Source organism: Saccopteryx leptura, chromosome 3 (genome assembly GCF_036850995.1).
Source record: "Saccopteryx leptura isolate mSacLep1 chromosome 3, mSacLep1_pri_phased_curated, whole genome shotgun sequence".
NCBI lineage: Eukaryota > Metazoa > Chordata > Mammalia > Chiroptera > Emballonuridae > Saccopteryx > Saccopteryx leptura.
Genome location: NC_089505.1, coordinates 107,122,104 through 107,141,356, shown reverse-complemented (window position 1 = coordinate 107,141,356; position 19,253 = coordinate 107,122,104). Strand labels below are relative to the sequence as shown.

Genomic DNA, 19,253 nt, shown 5'->3' with positions numbered 1-19,253 from the left:
TCCTCAGTGAAGTTATATTCTTTTGTTAAAAATAGACATGTCTCAAATTCAACATTTTAAAAGTTAGGTTCCATAAAAGATAAAATTAAAAGTAGAATATTTGGATGCATATTTGAATTTGGCCACTATTATATGTCAAGTAAACCAGTCTCTTCCATCACCCGTAAATTAAAGCAAGAATCATCCTTGCTGGATAATAGCTCAGTTCTTTAGAACATTGTCCTGATACGCCAAGGTTTCAGGTTTGATCCTTAGTCAGGGCACATAAACACATCAACCAATGCATGCATAAATAAGTGGAGCAACAAAATGATGTTTCTCTTTCTCTCTTCCCCCTTTCTAAAATCAATAAATTTTCAAAAAGTCAAGGGTTTTTTGCCAAACCTGTGGTGGCACAGTGGATAAAGCCTTGACTTGGAACGTTGAGGTTGCAGGTTTGAAGCCTCCGGCTTGCTCAGTCAAAGCACATTTGAGAAGCAACTACTATGAGCTGATGCTTTCTGCTCCTACCCCACCTTTCTCTCTCTCTTTCTTTCTCTCTCTCTCTCTCTCTCTCTCTTTCTTTCTTTCTCTCTCTCTCTATCCTCTAAAATCAATAAAATCTTTAAAAAAATTTTTTAAATTAAGGTTTTTTAAAAAAAAGCAGGAATTAGTTTTTACTTAATAGCGCAGGATTAAAGTCAGAGTAATTTATAAGAAGGTTTTTCTGTAAGGTGTGCAGGTGCTGAGTTGATGCTAAAATATAAGGTTCTTAACTCTTGAGTACTTTCCAGCTGTGGTACATTGTTTATGATTTTTTACAGACTGCTTTGCATTCTTCTGCGTGTTGCAGGAATTAAATTAGTTATCTGAATTGACAGGTGCAAGAACATTTAACTGTTGACGTGTAGTTAAACCTCTTTGGGGAGGGGGAAGGAGCAGAAGCTTGCTTTCATCATGTATCTGTTAACATTGATAGAACATACTGTTTCTTGGTGTTCTTTTGCTGGGGATCTCAGTGTGGTGTTAAGAATTGAAAATCTAATAACAAGTTATCCTTATGCCTGGAAGTGGTCCTTCAAAAATGAGCATGGAGCCTGACCCGTGGTGGCGCAGTGGAAAAAGCGTCGACCTGGAATGCTGAGGTCGTGGGTTCAAAACCCCAGGCTTGCCTGGTCAAGGCACATATGGGACTTGATGCTTCCTGCTCCTCCCCCTGTTCTCTTTTCTCTATCTCTTTTCTCTATCTCTTTTCTCTCTCTATCTCTTTTCTCTCTCTCTCTCTCCCCACTCTCTCTCTAAAAGTGAATAAATGAAATCTAAAAAAAGAACGAGCTTGGAAGAATAAGATGGGATAAAGCTTGCTCTGTTTGCTGTGCAGACAAACACTGGAGACTAAGTAGAAAACTTAATGCTGGAGCTGTAACTTTTTAAGCCTGGCCATCACTACAATGCTGGTCTTTCAGTGCCTTTGCTCAGCTGACACACAAATTAGCTGCGATAACATCATAAAGAGATTCAAATAGGTTAGAATTTCCTTGTGTTTTTCTCTGCACTGATGCAAATCATTATTCTTTGAGTAGTTACCTTATTAATCTTGTCTCGCCTTATTATAAGGTCACAGAGTTGCTGATGAACATCCAAGCAAATATTTGAAAAGTCACCCTTCCATGAAAAAGATTATGACTTAAATATGTAGGTACTTCCATTAGTCAAAATTGAAGGAAAAGTAAATAGGGAGTTAGGAGACCTAGGCTCTTGTCCTTGATCTACTGATTAGTAATGTGATCTTAATTAAATTAAGTCATTTTAACCTCTCTGGATTCCAAACATCATCTTTTTTTTTTTCTTTTTTTAAGGTCAAGAGTAGTTGATTTCAAAGTTTCTTCTAGCTTTAAAATTCTTTGACTACAGGGAGTACTCTATGAAATGTGTAATCTAAGGTGGATATGTTTTGGAGTTGTAGTTAGAATTATGAATTAGGAAGAGTGGTGGTGTGTATTTTTGTTTTTCTTAGTTTGAGTGTAGAAGTCTTATGTTTTGTTTTGTTTTTACAGGGACAGAGAGAGAATCAGAGAGAGGGATAGTTAGGGACAGACAGACAGGAATGGAGAGAGATGAGAAGCATCAATTATCAGTCTTTTTTTGCGACACCTTAGTTGTTCATTGATTGCTTTCTCATATGTGCCTTGACTGGGGGCCTTCAGCAGACCGAGTAACTCCTTGCTGGAGCCAGCGACCTTGGGTCCAAGCTGGCGAGCTTTTTGCTAAAGCCAGATGAGCCCACACTCAAGCTGGCGACCTCGGAGTCTCGAACCTGGGTCCTTCCGCATCCCAGTCCGACGCTCCATCCACTGTGCCACCGCCTGGTCAGGCAAGTCTTATGTTTTTACTGTAGTAGATACCTCATTCTGCTGAGGTATTGAAGGTCTTAGAATTCCATTTAGAATTTCTTATCTGTCTTTCATATTTTAGAAATGTTTTAGTTTTGTGTTTGTGTCTATGGTGATAATATCACAAGTTTGTAACTTACAAAATAAAATGACATAAGAATATCATAAAAAGGAGACTTGAAGATAGATGAATAGATTTGAAAGTTTGTAAGCCCAGGTTCTTATTAATCTGCATTTCAGTTTCTCCCTGAAAAATGGTTCTACGTATAGTCATTATCTTTACTGTCTGATCACAATTACCTTTTTTTTTTTTTTTTAATGGTGAATTAGAGTTTATTCATAAGCTCTTTCAGGTACTGAGTTTAGTAGATCACTAGAAAATAACATGGGCAGAACAGCTTTTACATTTTAAGTGGGGTTTTTTTGTTTTGTTTTGTTTTTTTGTAATTTTCTGAAGCTGGACACGAGGAGAGACAGACAGACTCCCGCATGCGCCCGACCGGGATCCACTCGGCACGTCCACCAGGGGGCGATGCTCTGCCCACCAGGGGGCGATGCTCTGCCCCTCCGGGGCGTCGCTCTGTTGCAACCAGAGCCACTCTAGCACCTGGGGCAGAGGCCAAGGAGCCATCCCCAGCGCCCGGGCCATCTTTGCTCCAATGGAGCCTTGCTGCGGGAGGGGAAGAGAGAGACAGAGAGGAAGGAGAGGGGGAGGGGTGGAGAAGCAGGTGGGTGCTTCTCCTGTGTGCCCTGGCCGGGAATCGAACCCGGGACTTCTGCACACCAGGCTGACGCTCTACCACTGAGCCAACTGGCCAGGGCCTCACAATTACCTTTTTGAGAGATTTCTAAACAAGCATTTATTGGGGGCTTATGAAAGAGGCAAGTGAAAGAACTTGACTTTGTCTCTATTTCTAGAGGAAATTATGATTATGTTGACATTGTGAGTGGGCTAGCTATAAAGATTATGGTGTTTCGAAGCAGCAGACCTAAAATAATGTTAAAATTCTGCCACTTTTGCCTGACCTGTGGTGGCGCAGTGGATAAAGTGTCGACCTGGAAACGCTGAGGTTGCCAGTTCAAAACCCTGGGCTTGCCTGGTCAAGGCACATATGGGAGTTGATGCTTCCTGCTCCTCCCCCTTCTCTCTCTCTCTCTCTCTTCCCTCTCTATAATGAATAAATAAAATCTTAAAAAAAAATTCTGCCACTTCTCTTTCTTGCCTTGTGTTTGGTAGGGATTGATTTTTGGGCAAGAGAATGCGGTGTGAATCATTGACCTTTAAATGCTCTTGTACTTCTGAGACAGTGATATGCAAAATAGTAAAAAAGGTAAACTGGACTAGAAAATGAGAGGATGGGTTTACACATTGGTTGAGTCAGCTGGCATTTTGGTACATTGGAAGAAAACATGGAAGTAACAGAGGACTTAGGGTAGAATTTGGTCTCAACTAATTCATTCACCTTAGACAAGTCACTTCATTTTTCTGATTTTCTTTCTTCATTCCTCATAGGTAGTAACAACTACTCAGAGTTGTGAGGAAAAGAAGATAATTTTTTTTTTTTTTACAGAGACAGAGAGTCAGAGAGAGGGATAGACAGACAGGAACGGAGAGATGAGAAGCATCAATCATTAGTTTTTCATTGCGCGTTGCAACACCTTAGTTGTTCATTGATTGCTTTCTCATATGTGCCTTGACCGTGGGCCTTCAGCAGGCTGAGTAACTCCTTGCTCGAGCCAGCAACCTTGGGCTTAAGCTGGTGAGCTTTCACTCAAACCAGATGAGCCCGCGCTCAAGCTGGCGACCTCGGGGTCTCGAACCTGGGTCTTCCGCATCCCAGTCCGACGCTCTATCCACTGCACCACTGCCTGGTCAGGCAAAGAGGATAATTTTTTGAAAGAAGTGCTTTTTAAATGGACTAGTGTATCCTAATTGGGGGCCAATGCATATACTTTGGATAGAAAGAATTAAATCCTCAAAGTGGAATTTTGGTAAATATCCTCCATCCATTTACAAATATATCTTTATTTTAAGCAAAGAGTATATGTGAAAAACATAACCATTAAAGCAGAAAAAGAAGATTACTGTGAACTTTATGAAGAATCCATGGAGAGATTTCTTTTTCAAGCAACACAGTTCTTTTTCTTTAAATTTATTGATTTTAGAGAGAAAGAAAGGGACACAGAGAGAGAGACAGAAACAGAAACATCAGTCTGTTTCTGTATATATCCTGACCGGGGATTGATCTAGCAACCGTTGCATATTGTACCAGGATGACACTCGAATCATCTGAGCTATCGGCTAGGGCAGAGGGAAGACTTCTTTGAGGATTTTTTAATCATTTAAAAATGACTTGAGTTAAAAATAATCTTGTTAGCACAGAAACTTTACTTCTTGAATCCTGTTTTGAAAAAAAGAAAGACATCCTTGATTTTTGAATCTCTGGCTTTTAAAACTCTTGGTATACACTTCTGTCCTATTCTTTATAGATGGCAATAATTTAGAATTGGTGACATTTCAGATGTCTTTCAGTTCATAAAGAATGTGTTCTTGACTTTGAGCATTGTGTTTATGATGCTATCAACCTCTGGTTCATTCTACTTATGCTTTTCTCTTCTAGGTTTTTCGTTGGAATATACGTTGCACATTTATGGCGATTCTGAGCGTGAGGGCAGACTTCTGCCAGGCTCAGCACAGCGTTTTTGCTGACAAGTGAGCTTGGGGGTTCTATGTGCCATAATTAACATTGCCTTGAAGACTCCGGACACCGAGACTGGCCTCAGAAATAGTTGGCTTTTTTTTTTTTTATTGCAAGCATATTTCTTTTAATGACTCCAGTAAAATAAAACATCAAGTAAACAAAAGTGGAAAGTGACCTACACTTTTAACTTGTCTCACTAGTGCCTAAATGTAGTAAAGGCTGCTTAAGTTTCGTATATAGCTGGATTTTTTTTTTTGGAGTCTGAAGGTATCCATCTGCAGACATTGAGGCCTAAGTTGAATTTGGATTCAAGTGGATTCTAAATATTTCTGCTTATCCTGAAGAGAGAAGCTTCTTAAAGAATAAACAAGTTGAATAGAGAAAACACTGATCGATAATAGGCATTTTAGTGGTCTTTTTAATGTTTTCTGCTGTGAAACATTTCAAGATTTATTGACCCCTCCCATTTCCCCTGTCACACTCACACACGCACGCTCACACTTTTTATTTGCCATAATGAACCGTCCAGCCCCTGTGGAGATCTCCTATGAGAACATGCGTTTTCTGATAACTCACAACCCTACCAATGCTACCCTCAACAAGTTCACAGAGGTAAGATTATAGCACGGTATACTTTTGGGATTGATGTTTAGGTAAAATCTCATAAAAATTAACACCATTATATAGAAATTTCTTACCACAAAGCCATTTATTTCTGTGATTGGAATATTGGATGGTCATCCTACCAATCGTTTTTTGAAAATGGGTTGGATTAATTATAACATTTTTTTTTTGTGTGTGTGAGAGAGACAGAGAGAGGGACAGATAGGGACAGACAGACAGGAAGGGAGAGAGATAAGAAGCATCAATTCTTCATTGAGACACCTTAGTTTTTCATTGATTGCTTTCTCATATGCCTTGACCAGGGGGCTACAGCAGACTGAGTGACCCCTTGCTCAAGCCAGCGACCTAAGGTCCAAGCTGGTGAGCCTTGCTCAAACCAGATGAGCCCGTGCTCAAGCCGGTGACCTCGGGGTTTCAAACCTGGGTTCTCTGCATCCCAGTCCGACACTCTAGCCACTGTGCCACTGCCTGGTCAGGTAATTGTAACATTTTTAAAAGAACATTTATGGAATTTATGGAGACCTTGGAGATTATCTAGTACTGTGTTTTTTTTCTTCTATCCTTTCTACATTATAAGCAGTTTTTTTTTTATCATACTTTCAATAATAAAAATAATTAACATTTATTGAACACTTTGTACCTAGCATTACACTAAATAGTTTTATGCAGTGTATCATTTACACCTCATAGTAACCTTGTGAGATATAGGCACTGTTATTATCTCCCTCTTACAGATGAAGAAACTGAAATTCAGAGTGCTTTAGTAATTTTTCTGAAGGCATACAGTACATGGTAGAAGTGTCTCTGCTGCTAAGACCCACATTGCTTGGCTTGCGGTGGTGCAGTGGATAGCATGTCAACCTGGAATGCTAAGGTTGCTGGTTCGGAGCCCTGGGCTTGCCCAGTCAAGGCACATATGACAAGCAAGCAATGAACAACTAAAGTGAGGCAACTATAAGTTGATACTTCTTTCTCTCCTTCACTGTAAAATCAATCAGTAAATTTTTTTCTTTTTTTGAGAGGGGGTGGATGGAGGGACAGACAGGAAGGGAGAGATATGAGAGCATCAGTTCTATGTTGTGGCATCTTTAGTTCATTGATTTCTCATATGTGCCTTGATGGGGTGGTAGAGGGCTCTAGCTGAGCCAGTGACCCTTTGCTCAAGCCAGTGACCTTGGGCTTCAAGCAGGCAACCTTGGGGGTCATGTCTATGATCCCACGTTTAAGCCAGTAACCCTGTGCTCAAGCTGGTGAGCCTGCGCTCAAGCTGGATGAGCCCGTGCTCAAGCCAGCGACCTAGGGGTATCGAACCAGGGTCCTCTGCATCCCAGGTTGATGCTCTATCCACTGTGCCACTGCTTGGTCAGGAAGAATCTTAAAAAACCTATGTCTGCTTTAAATATTTGCCTCATATATTCTAATTACTTCTGATGAAATGCTACCCCGAAACTATTTGTAATAATAACCATCATTTACAAGGGTTCAGAAACTTAGGGGGAAGGAAATGTATTATAGATAGCATTTTTGTCACATCCCTCATTTATTTTTATTGGTAGTAGTAGAGGGGAAGCACTGTCCAACAAACGTTTCAATGTAAGTTTTTTAGTCATTCCTTGGTGGTTTAGTCAGTATAATTTCTATTGATGTATTTTGTGCAGTAGACTTAGAGGTCTGGATATACTTCTTAGAGATTCTAAATCCATCCTTCTCATTCCTCAGATGGCAAAACTGAGTTCAAAAGAGGTTTGGCTTGCTTACGGTCACAAATTCTACCATAATCTTTCAATGAATGGCTACTATGAAGTTCATTTCTAGGGGATTTTATTTGTATTTTGAAATTTCTTAAAATTCCTAACTTAGTGTGATACTTAACAACTTTCCTGAACATGTTTTATAAGAAAGTCTTTCTGGCCTGACCAGGTGGTGGCACAGTGGATAGAGCATTGAACTGGGATGCAGAGGACCCAGGTTTGAAACTCCGAGGTCATGGGCTTGAGCTTGGTCTCATTCGGCTTGAGTGCGGGGTCACTGGCTTAAAGCCCAGGGTTGCTGGCTTGATCACAAGGTTGCTGGCTTGAGCAAGGGGTCACTCGCTCTGCTGTAGCCCCCCCCCCCCCCCCCCGTCAAGGCACATATGAGAAAGCAATCAATGAACAACTAAGGAGACTAAGGAGCTGCAACGAAGAATTGATGCTTCTCATCTCTCTCCTTTCCTGCCTGTCTCTGTCTCTCTGTCTCTGTTACACACACACACGTCTTTCTATGAAAATAAGTCTTTTAGCAATTAAAATACTTTATTCTTTAGATAACTAAATGATGGACATTTTTTATAAGATATCACTGTTCCTGCTTATTTATACTTATTTAATAAGTCCTTGTGCTTCTTAACTTGGTGTGCACAGTGTACCAGTTGATTCTAGACTTGTGTGCCCTTCAGTTGTTTAGTCATCTTTATGCCTGGCTGAATTATGTGATACTATTTTCAGCCTGTGGATTCCTTGACCATAAATTACAAACGTGGCAAAAGTCATTGTCATCCTGTGACTATAAAAAGATGGTGGTACCTGGAAGATACGTAGTCACTGGATTAGGTGTTACAATAGGAAAGTTTCTAAAGGAGCAAAGCTTCTGGCTATAACTTGTGTTTTAGTTGGCTTTGTAATATAATAGCACTTTTTCATCTTAGTTTCAAAATAACTTCCATTTCTTTAAAAAAAAAAGCAGTAAATATTTACTACATAAAAATCAGAAGATTATATAAGCAAAAGACACTTTAAAAATACTTAATTAACTGTTGCCTGACCAGGCGGTGGCACAGTGGATAGAGCGTCAGACTGGGATGCAGAAGACCCAGGTTCGAGACCCCGATGTCACCGGCTTGAGCTTGGGCTCATCTGGTTTGAGCAAGGTTCACCAGCTTGGACCCAAGGTCGCTGGCTTGAGCAAGGGGTTACTCGGTCTGTTGAAGGCCCACGGTCAAGTCACATATGAGAAAGCAATCAATGAACAACTAAGGTGTCGGAACGAAAAACTAATTATTGATGTTTCTCATCTCTCTTCGTTCCCGTCTTTCTGTCCCTATCTATCCCTCTCTCTGACTCTCTCTCTCTGTGAAAAAACAAAAACAAAAAAACTTAACTGTTGCCTGACTAGGTGGTGGCGTAGTGGATAGAGCATCAACCTGGGATGCTGAAGACCCTGGTTTGAAACCCCAAGCTCGCCAACTTGAGTGCGGGCTCATCCAGCTTGAGCGCGGGGTCATAGACATGACCCCATGGTCGCTTGCTTGAGCACAAAGGTCCCTGGCTTAAAGCCCAAGGTTGCTGGCTAGAGCAAAAGGTCACTTGCTCTGCTGTAGCTCCCCCCCCCCATCAAGGCACGTAAGAGAAAGTAATCAATGAACGACTAAGATGCTGCAACAAAGAATGGATGCTTCTCATCTCTCTCTCTACCTGCCTGCCTGCCCCCCCTCCAAAAAAACCACAAACACTTAACTGTTAATACTTAACTTCTAGATGTTTTTTTCTCTGCACATATGTATATAGTTATAAATCTACATATAGACAGGATCAGACTGTATATTTTTTAAAAAGTCTTCCCCCAACCTCCTTAATATTATTTTTTTCCATTAGCTTTATGAATTTTTTTTAAATTTTAATGGGGTGACATTGATGAATCAGGGTACATATATTCAGAGAGAACATCTCCAGGTTATTTTGACATTTGATTATGCTGCATTCCCATCCCCCAAAGTCAAATTGTCTTCTGTCACCTTCTCTAACTGGTTTTCTTTGTGCCCCTCCCCTCCCCCAAACCCCTTCCTCTCCTCCCCCCGACCCCATAACCACCACACTCTTGTCCATGTCTTTGAGTTCCTTAATATTATTTTTATAGTTGTCATAGTATTCTGTGTGGATGACCCATACTTTTTTTTACCGTTCCCCTGTTTTGGACCATTAATGTTGTTTCTGGGTTTTTATTCCAGACAGTACTGAATATGCTTGCATCTAAATATTTGTGCATATCTTTAATTATTTCATTAGTAAAAATTCCCAGAAGTGGAATTTCTAGGTCAAAGTATACCTGTTCTTTTGAAGTTTTTGTGTTACGCTATTGCTCATTATAAAGGCGAGTCTTGATGATTCTACTGAGAGTGCAGGAGTGTCTATTGTATATATTGCCACAATGAGAATACTTTTTGAAGAATGATGTTCCATTGTTTCAATTTATAATAGTTTTTAAAGCTTTAGTTGCAAATTCTGAAAGCAAATTCCCTTATATTTGTTTTTCTTTAAAGGAACTTAAGAAGTATGGAGTGACAACTTTGGTTCGAGTTTGTGATGCTACATATGATAAAGCTCCAGTTGAAAAAGAAGGAATCCACGTTCTAGTGAGTGTGTAGTGTTTTAAATTTTCACTACAAAAAGTTGTACCCTTTCAGACATAGATATTTATAAAACTTGTTACTCAGTAGTTTTGCTTTTTGAGCTTATACTAGGAGAATACAGTGTTTATAGTAACCTTTAAATTCTTTTGGATGGGCAGTTTTGTTCATTTATGCCCTTAAAGTCTTTACTTGCAGGGTATTTTCAATAAAAAGTAAAATTTAGTGAATACTTACTTTGAGAAAATGGAAATTTGTGTTTTGATGTTTTCTAGGAAATTAATGCAATATTTGGCTTTTGTTTCTAGGCTATTGGTTTGAATCTAACTAGAAGTAATTTCCATCTGACATTCTTAAGTCACATGGAAATATTCTCTTTCACTTTGCAAGTACAAATTAGTTACTGATATTTTGTGGTTAACTTGTAGGGGACAAAACGGTGGGAGAAAAGGATAAGGGAGAAGGAGAAGGCTTCTTGCTCCAGAATTATCAACATTGTTTCTGATACTTTTTTAGGTTTCCAAGAAGCTTTTGTGCAATTATATTTCTTTTATGATTTGTTTGAACAAAAAGTGATTGGAATTATTTTAAATTAAAACCCTTTCTAGCAATTGTAATATATGCAATTTTATTATAGAGAATAGGAACCTCAGATTAGCTAAAATTTTATACCTTTTCCCTAAATAGTCTAAATTACAGGAGCATGGATTGGAATGACCTTGTAGTCTTAGGTGTTTTAGAACTATTTGATTTCATTGTGGGGAGGCAGTGAAGTATGATGAGAACTGGAGATTTTTTTAAGTAGTTTATGAGGAAGAAAATAATAAAGATATGGCTACAAGGTTCTATTCCTGCTTTTTATTGAGAGACATTCTGTAGTCTTTATTGCATTGGTCAGTACTGTAGTTGGAAAGGCTGTTCATGTGAAGAAAATAAATGTCCTGTGGGTAAGGCAGTCATCACCTCTCTGATCCATAAAGTTTCCTAACCTCCATGTTGGTGAAAACAGAAAAACTAAATAGCCAAGCATTAAGTTTTTAAAGCATATTATGTGTTCAAATATATTTGAATAGTATGGCATGGTGGTAGTTTGCTTGCATTTTCATTTCTCAATAACTTTAAGTTCTCCTGGCTGGAAATCACTGGGGATAAGTATAAGCATGTATAAAATGTAGCCCTGTGTTTAGAAAAAAAAAAACAAGACAAGCCATGGCTGGATAGCTTGGTTGGTTAGAGCAGTGGTAGTCAACCTGGTCCCTACCGCCCACTAGTGGGCATTCCAGCTTTCATGGTGGGTGGTAGCTCAGCAACCAAAGTATAAATAAAAAGATAGATTTAACTATAGTAAGTTGTTTTATAAAGATTTATTCTGCCAAACTTAGCGAAAATTCGACATAAAGTACTTGGTAAATAATTATTATATGCTTTAACTTGCTGTAACTCTGCTTTATAAATTTTATAAAGTAAAGTTACTTCCCTACTTTATAAATCACCATTACTGTGGAACCAGTGGGTGGTTAGAAAATTTTACTACTAACAGAGATACAAAAGTGGGCGGTAGGTATAAAAAGGTTGACTACCCCTGACTTAGACCACTTTGTCCCAAAGCACAGAGGTTTTCAGTTTGATTCCTGGTCAGGGCACATACAGGAATGGATCGATGTTCCCGTGTGTATGTGTGTGTGTGTCTGTATATTTCTCTACCCCCCTCCCTTCCTGTCTCGCTAAAATCCATAAAATAAAATAAAATAAAATAAAATAAATTTTAACTTCTGATGTAGTCCTGTGTTTAAAACAAAACAAAGTTTTAATTTTTTTTTTTTTTTTTTAACAGAGGCAGAGATAGACAGGGACAGACAGACAGGAAAGGAGAGAGATGAGAAACATCAATCATCAGTTTCTCGTTGCGCGTTGCGACTTCTTAGTTGTTCATTGATTGCTTTCTCACATGTGCTTTGACCGCGGGCCTTCAGCAGACCGAGTAACCCCCTGCTGGAGCCAGCGACCTTGGGTCCAAGCTGGTGAGCTCTTTGCTCAAGCCAGATGAGCCCGCGCTGAAGCTGGCGACCTCGGGGTCTCGAACCTGGGTCCTTCTGCATCCCAGTCCGATGCTCTATCCACTGCGCCACCACCTGGTCAGGCCAAAGTTTTAATTTCTGAAGTTAGGCTGAATTAGAAATTCTTTTTCCTGTGAGTAAGTGGTCTCCCCTTATCTGCAATTTTGCTTTCCACAGTTTGTTACTTTGTGGGGTCAACTGTGGTCTTAAATTATTAAGTGGGAAATTCCAGACATAATTCATAAATTTTAAATTGTGCGCCATTCTGAGCAGTGTGATTAAATCTCACTTTGTCCCACCCGGGATGTGAATCTTTTCTTTGTCCAGTATATTTATGCTGTATATGCTGCCTGCTATTAGACTACCATGGTATCTCAGTGATTGTGTTCAAGTAACCCTTATTTCACTCAATAATGGCCCCAAAGCACAAGAGTAGTGATAATGGCATTTTGGATATGCCAGAGAGATGCTGTAAGGCAGCGGTTCTCAACCTGTGGGTTGCGACCCCGGCGGGGGTCGAATGACCAAAACACAGGGGTCACCTAAAGCCATCGGAAAACACATATTTATTATACAATACATTTTTAAATAAAATATGTATTTCCGATGGCTTTAGGCGACCCCTGTGTTTTGGTCTTTCGACCCCCGCCGGGGTTGTGACCCACAGGTTGAGAACCGCTGCTGGTAAGGTGCTTCCTTTAAGTGAAATGGTGAAAGTTCTCAATAAGGAAAGAAAACAAAGCATACTGAGGTTGCTAAAATCACGATGGGAATGAGTCTTCTATCAGTGAAATTCTGAAGACAGAAAAAGAAATTTGTGCTAGTTTTGCTGTTGCACCTCAGACTGTAAAAGTTATAGCTACAGTGCATGGTAAGTGCATTGAATTTGTGGGTGGAAGACATGAACAGAAAACATGTTCCAGATGACGGCAGAGTGTTGCACCACAAAACATCAAGCCTGTATGAACATTTCATCAAGGGATCCCCTGAAACAAGTGACACCAAACGAGATGATTACACAGGTTCAGGAATAGATTTGGACTGAAAAATGTAAGTTATTAGAGAGAGATACACAACGTCTACATAATACATTATTATAATTGTTCTATTTTATTATTAGTTATTGTTGCTCATCTCTTACTGTGCCTAATTTATAAACTTTAACATAAGTTTATTTATATAGGCAAAACATAGTATACATAAGGTTTTGTACTATTTGTGGTTTCAAGCATCCACTGGGCATCTTGAACGTATACCCTGTGGATAAGGGAGGGCTACTGTATATTCTTCAGTGGGTAGGTGAGAAATCAGTTTGTTTTGACAGATGGCAGGATGAGGAAATGAACTGTGGATTGACCGTAGTCTATGTGAATCATTAATGTTGATAAACACCTTTATGAAATAGAATAAACTAAAGAACTTGAACTAGTTTGTAGAAGTTGCTGGTAGATTCAGGATTTATTCCAGACCTTTAAATCTAGGTTTTTGCTTTACATAGCTATGAAAATTTTACATAGTAAAATTAAAGGGTTACCTTAAGCTTCAGAAAACAAGGACATTTAAAATTAAACTTAGAATTTCTTTCTTTTTCTGATGGATTGTTAATTTACTTTTGCTAGGTGAAGAGGATCTGGGATATTGTATGACAGAGAGTATCCTCAAAATAAGAATTTTCAGTCCTTTGACCAATGCACTTACAGATCAGAGGTGGTTTTAGCTATGTCAATTGGATATTCAGATACTTCTAAATTATTACTTTAATGATTTTTTTAATAGAAACTGCTTATATGAGTAAGTGATCCATATTTCATGTTATTTGTTAACTAGGTGCATTTTAGGGAGTATAAGAGGAAGTAAGCACTCAACTAAAGTACTTACTGGTCTTACTGCTATTTACAGTTAAACTGTAGTGGCATTTATAATGATAACACTGACAGCCCTTTAATTATGGGGTGTAGTTGACAAATCAAACATAATGTACTGTCATGGCTAATGGGCTCCATGAAGTGTTCTAGTGGTGCCAATAATGAGTGCAGAATCAATTTAGTTCTCTGTCACTTTTCTTTTTCTTCCTCTAGTATCTTAAAGTGCCCTCATCCAGTCTCATTAGAAGAGTCTTATATTAAAAAAAAAAATCCCAGTGTTTTTACATTTCTGTCATTGAAACTAGATGGAAAAGAGAGTATGTATAGTGTGAATCCCCTTTCCCTTTTCTTCAAAACTGATTTGTCTTGGTTTCTTAGGATCTCTTGCAAGGTAGCAAGGTCTCTGTTTGCTTAGGGATCCTATTATATGTTACTGTGCTTGTTAAATGAGATACGTACAATTTAAGCAGAGTTTTACGAATGTTTGGTACTTGGCTTTTAAAAAATACATATAAGTGTAAAGATGATAGTGTCTTTCTGTTATGATATGCTAACTAGTGGAGATTTCTTTTTTTTTAAATTCAGTGAGAGGAGGGGAGGCAGAGTCAGACTCCTGCATGCACCCTGACTGGGATCCACCTGACAAGCCCAGTGGGGGGTGATGCTCTGCCCATCTGGGGTGTTGCTCCATTGCTCAGCAACCGAGCTCTTCTTAGTGCCTGAGGTGGAGGCCACAGAGCCATCCTCAGTGCTGGGGCTGACTTGCTCCATCCAGCCATGGCTGCAGGGGGACAGGGGGAGTAAGAGAGGGAGGGGTGGAGAAGCAGATGGGCATTTCTCCTATGTGCCCTGACCAGGAATCAAACCAGGGACATCTGCATGCCAGGCCAACACTCTATCACTGAGCCAGCTGACCAGGACCAGGAGATTTCTTACCAAAGAACCTTTCTCTAAAGAAAAGACATCATATCTTAGAATTATTTGGGGGATAACCCTTACAGATATTTGTAGATATTGTATAAGTATACCAGTTGGTATACATCTTTGCCAGAGTGGACTTGAAAATCATATTGACAAGTGTAGTATCTTCTCTTACTTTGTCTTGGGTTTTATTTATTTAGACAGAGAGAGGGACAGACAGACAGGAAGGGAGAGAGATGAGAAGCATCAATTCTTCATTGTGGCACCTTTTTTGTTCATTGATTGCTTTCTCATATGTTCCTTGACCCGGAGGCTACAGCAGAGCAAGTGACTTCTTGCTCAAGCCAGTGACCTTGGGCTCAAACCAACAACCTTGGGCTTCAAGCCAGAGACCATGGGGCCATGTCTATGATTCCCTGCTTAAGCCAGCGACCTCACGATCAAGCCAGATGAGCCTGTGCTCAAGCCAGCAACCTTGGGGTTTCAAACCTGGGTCCTCTGCATCCCGGTCCGATGCTCTATCCACTGTGTCACTGCCTGGTCAGGCTACTTTGTCTTGGTTTTAAATACTGTTTTCTCTATGTCTGTTTACTGATCTGTTTAGATAAAATATTTGAGGAACACTAGTTTCTTATCTCTTTGATAAGAGATTTTCTTAAGATAAAATTAGACACTGATTTATACTTCATTGAGGAAGGCTAAGCTATTTGTCACACTTGAATTTTGATCTTGTATCATTTTTCAGCCGTGAACTGAAATATGTTATTAAGAATTAGGTATATATGGTATAGTTAGTTCACTTAGGCCTGCCCTATGTACTATGCAGCTATATGGCATTAGGATGTTAATCCTGGAGAAAATACGAATTTAATGTAAATGTTTTTTTGCTTTCCAGGATTGGCCATTTGATGATGGCGCGCCACCCCCTAATCAGATAGTGGATGATTGGCTGAACCTATTAAAAACCAAATTTCGTGAAGAGCCAGGTTGCTGTGTTGCAGTGCATTGTGTTGCGGGATTGGGAAGGTAAGTTCTTACCCTTTTATTTGTGAATTCATTATCAGATATTTTACTTTGGTAGGAATTTGCATTTATTACATTAAATATTAAATTGCCTGAAAGAAAATGAAAGCAAAAGCTGGTATATGATTTTTCAGAGCCACCTTTTGTTCTTCATTGGTTGTCTGATTCTGACGCCATATTAGATTGAGTGGGTGATGGTTCAGAAGTTGTTTTGAAACTGACTTAGTGTAGTTATCTTTGAGCTAAAAATACAGTCTTAATTCAGTATGTTTTCTTTTTCTTCCCATTTCAACTAACCAATGGTTCAGGTCTTGGAAATGAGCAACAGAATTTAAAAAAAATCTATACGTGGTTAAATTTGGATTAATAAGAAATTAATAGGTGGAGAGCAGATGCTGAACCTTAAACTCCTGATTTTCCTCAAGCCTGACCTGTAGTGGCACAGTGGATGAAGCATCAACCTGGAAACGCTGAGGTTGCCGGTTCAAAGCCCTGGGCTTGCCTGGTCGAGGCACATGTGGGAGTTGATGCTTCTAGCTCCTCCCCACCTTCTCTCTCTCTCTCTCTCTCTTTCTCTCTCTCTCCTCTCTATAATGAATAAATAAAATCTTAAAAAACAAACAAAAAAACCCATTTTCCTCAAGCGTCACACAGAATGGTGGTGTAATACTCTCATGAACAGCAGGTTAAGTGTCCATTTATGATATGTACTTTAACTTAGAACATTAGTGCAGGCAGTGGTGACTCAGGCTCTTATTTCTGCTTGGTCTTTTTGTTTGCTGTTTTCGGTTTTTATAGTTTAGTAGTTTCTCAGTTTCAGTCCTTATCTTGAGGGCGAAGGTAGTGTTCTTAACTTTTTTTTTTTGTATTTTTCTGAAGCTGGAAACGGGGAGGCAGTCAGACAGACTCCCGCATGCGCCCGACCGGGATCCACCCGGCACACCCACCAGGGGGCGATGCTCTGCCCATCCGGGGCGTCGCTCTGTCACGACCAGAGCCACTCTAGCGCCTGGGGCAGAGGCCAAGGAGCCATCCCCAGCGCCCGGGCCATCTTTTGCTCCAATGGAGCCTTGGCTGCGGGAGGGGAAGAGAGAGACAGAGAGGAAGGAGAGGGGGAGGGGTGGAGAAGCAGATGGGCGCCTCTCCTGTGTGCCCTGGCCAGGAATCAAACCCGGGACTTCCGCACGCCAGGCCGACGCTCTACCGCTGAGCCAACCGGCCAGGGCCACTTAACTTGACTTGGGTTAATTCTATAACTAGTAACAACTGTAGGTAGTCCAAAGTAAGTGCCCTGTAAGGGGATTTTAAAAGAACATCATTTCCTTTGTTATATTAAAAAAATAGAGACAGTTCCTAATTACCAATTCTCTGACACTCTCTACTAGCTCAGGGAAAGGATTTTGTTAAAGTCTAGCATCATATTAGTATTTGATAAGGAAATGATATTAAAATCAATTTGCGCCTGACCTGTGGTGGCGCAGTGGATAAAGCGTCAACCTGGAACGCTGAAGTTGCCGATTCAAAACCCTGGGCTTGCCTGGTCAAGGCACATATGGGAGTTGATGCTTCCTGTTCCTCCCCCCTTTCTCTCTCTCTCTCTCTCTCTCTCTCTCTCAAATAAATAAATTAAATAATGAAAAAAAAATCAATTTGTGGCCTGACCTGTGGTGGCGCAGTGGATAAAGCGTCGACCTGGAACGCTGAGGTCGCCGGTTCGAAACCCTGGGCTTGCCCAGTCAAGGCACATATGGGAGTTGAAGCTTCCTGCTCCTCCCCTCCCTCTCTCCCCCCTTCTCTAAAATAAATAAATAAAATCTTTAAAAAAAAAAAATCAATTTGTAACAAAAAATCTGAGACAGTTTTGGCCCTGGCCGGTTGGCTCAGCGGTAGAGCATCGGCCTGGCATGCGGGGGACCCGGGTTCGATTCCCGGCCAGGGCACATAGGAGAAGCGCCCATTTGCTTCTCCACCCCCCCCCTTCCTCTCTGTCTCTCTCTTCCCCTCCCGCAGCCAAGGCTCCATTGGAGCAAAGATGGTCCGGGCGCTGGGGATGGCTCCTTGGCCACTGAGTGGCCCCAGATGCTAGAGTGGCTCTGGTTGCGACAGAGCGACGCCCCGCCCCGCCCCAGAGGGGCAGAGCATCGCCCCCTGGTGGGCAGAGCTTCGCCCCTGGTGGGCGTGCCGGGTGGATCCTGGTCAGGCGCATGCGGTAGTCTGTCTGACTGTCTCTCCCCGTTTCCAGCTTCAGAAAAATACAAAAAAAAAAAAAAAAAAAAAAAAAAAAAATCTGAGACATTTTTGGTAACATATAATCTGGGTTTTAAAGAATCCTTCAATTCCAAAGATGTGTGGATATTAACAAATTAGTTTCTTTCTGCAGGGCACCTGTGCTGGTAGCACTTGCTTTGATTGAATGTGGAATGAAGTATGAAGATGCAGTTCAGTTTATAAGACAGTGAGTATGAAGTTTTATGTTCATAAACACTTAAAACATCTAAGATCATACAAGAGGAAGGGATTATGCAAAGTATCCATTGTAGTCTGGAATAATTTGCTGTTTTTAGCTTAAAATGTTATTTGAAGATACCAAAACGAACAGGTGATACAGAGACTCATTAGACTGCTGGCTCCTGGTTTTAAAGATTTTTAAATTTATGTGGCACATGTGGACACTATAGAATATGTCTGGTATATGACTTGAATATCTAGGAATCTTTAAAATGAATAGCTAGGTACAAGAGTTACAGTGATCTTGTCACTGTTTTTTTTTTTTTAAGATTTTATTTATTGATTTTAGAGAGGAGAGAGAGAGAAAGGAGTGGGGAGGAACAAGAAGCAACAACTTATTGTTGCTTGCTATATGTGCCTTTACTGGGCAAGCCTGGGGTTTTGAACTGGCAACCTCAGTGTTCCAGGTCGAGACTTTATCCACTGTGTCATCACTGGTCATGCAGTCTTGTGTCTCTTTTAATGGATGTCCAAAATACCTTCAAAAGGCAACTGTCTAGACCCAAGAGGCAAGTAAGAATCTATAGAGAAGCTGTTAATCACCTAGAACTCATAAGAGACCTGTTCAGGCACAAAATCAGGATGGTAGTGCTCAGACAGAATCTTGGCATCAGTCTGGAGTAATGAGCCATGCTATTTTACTGCCCAGAATTCTTTGGCAATTATTTTCTTAGCCTTTCCCTCTTTTCTTTAAAAAAAAGGGGGGGGGAGGGGAGGAGACTGACAGCATGAAATGAATGGTAGGAAGGTAACATATTTCAAGGAATGCCATCTGTGCATGCTGCTTCATATAAATA

The 19,253-nt window shown here is 40.3% G+C and overlaps 1 protein-coding gene across 1 annotated transcript in view; it reads left to right on the top strand.

Annotated features, from left to right (window-relative positions):
* Positions 1-19,253, top strand: part of PTP4A2 (protein tyrosine phosphatase 4A2) — a 36,741-nt gene that overhangs the window by 14,773 nt on the left and 2,715 nt on the right. Inside the window, exons 2-5 of the mRNA XM_066375715.1 lie at positions 4,994-5,686; positions 9,996-10,088; positions 15,821-15,951; positions 18,329-18,403. Of these exons, the coding sequence (XP_066231812.1) occupies positions 5,591-5,686; positions 9,996-10,088; positions 15,821-15,951; positions 18,329-18,403 (395 nt within the window). The 5' untranslated portion in view covers positions 4,994-5,590. The remainder of the gene's footprint in view (positions 1-4,993; positions 5,687-9,995; positions 10,089-15,820; positions 15,952-18,328; positions 18,404-19,253) is intronic.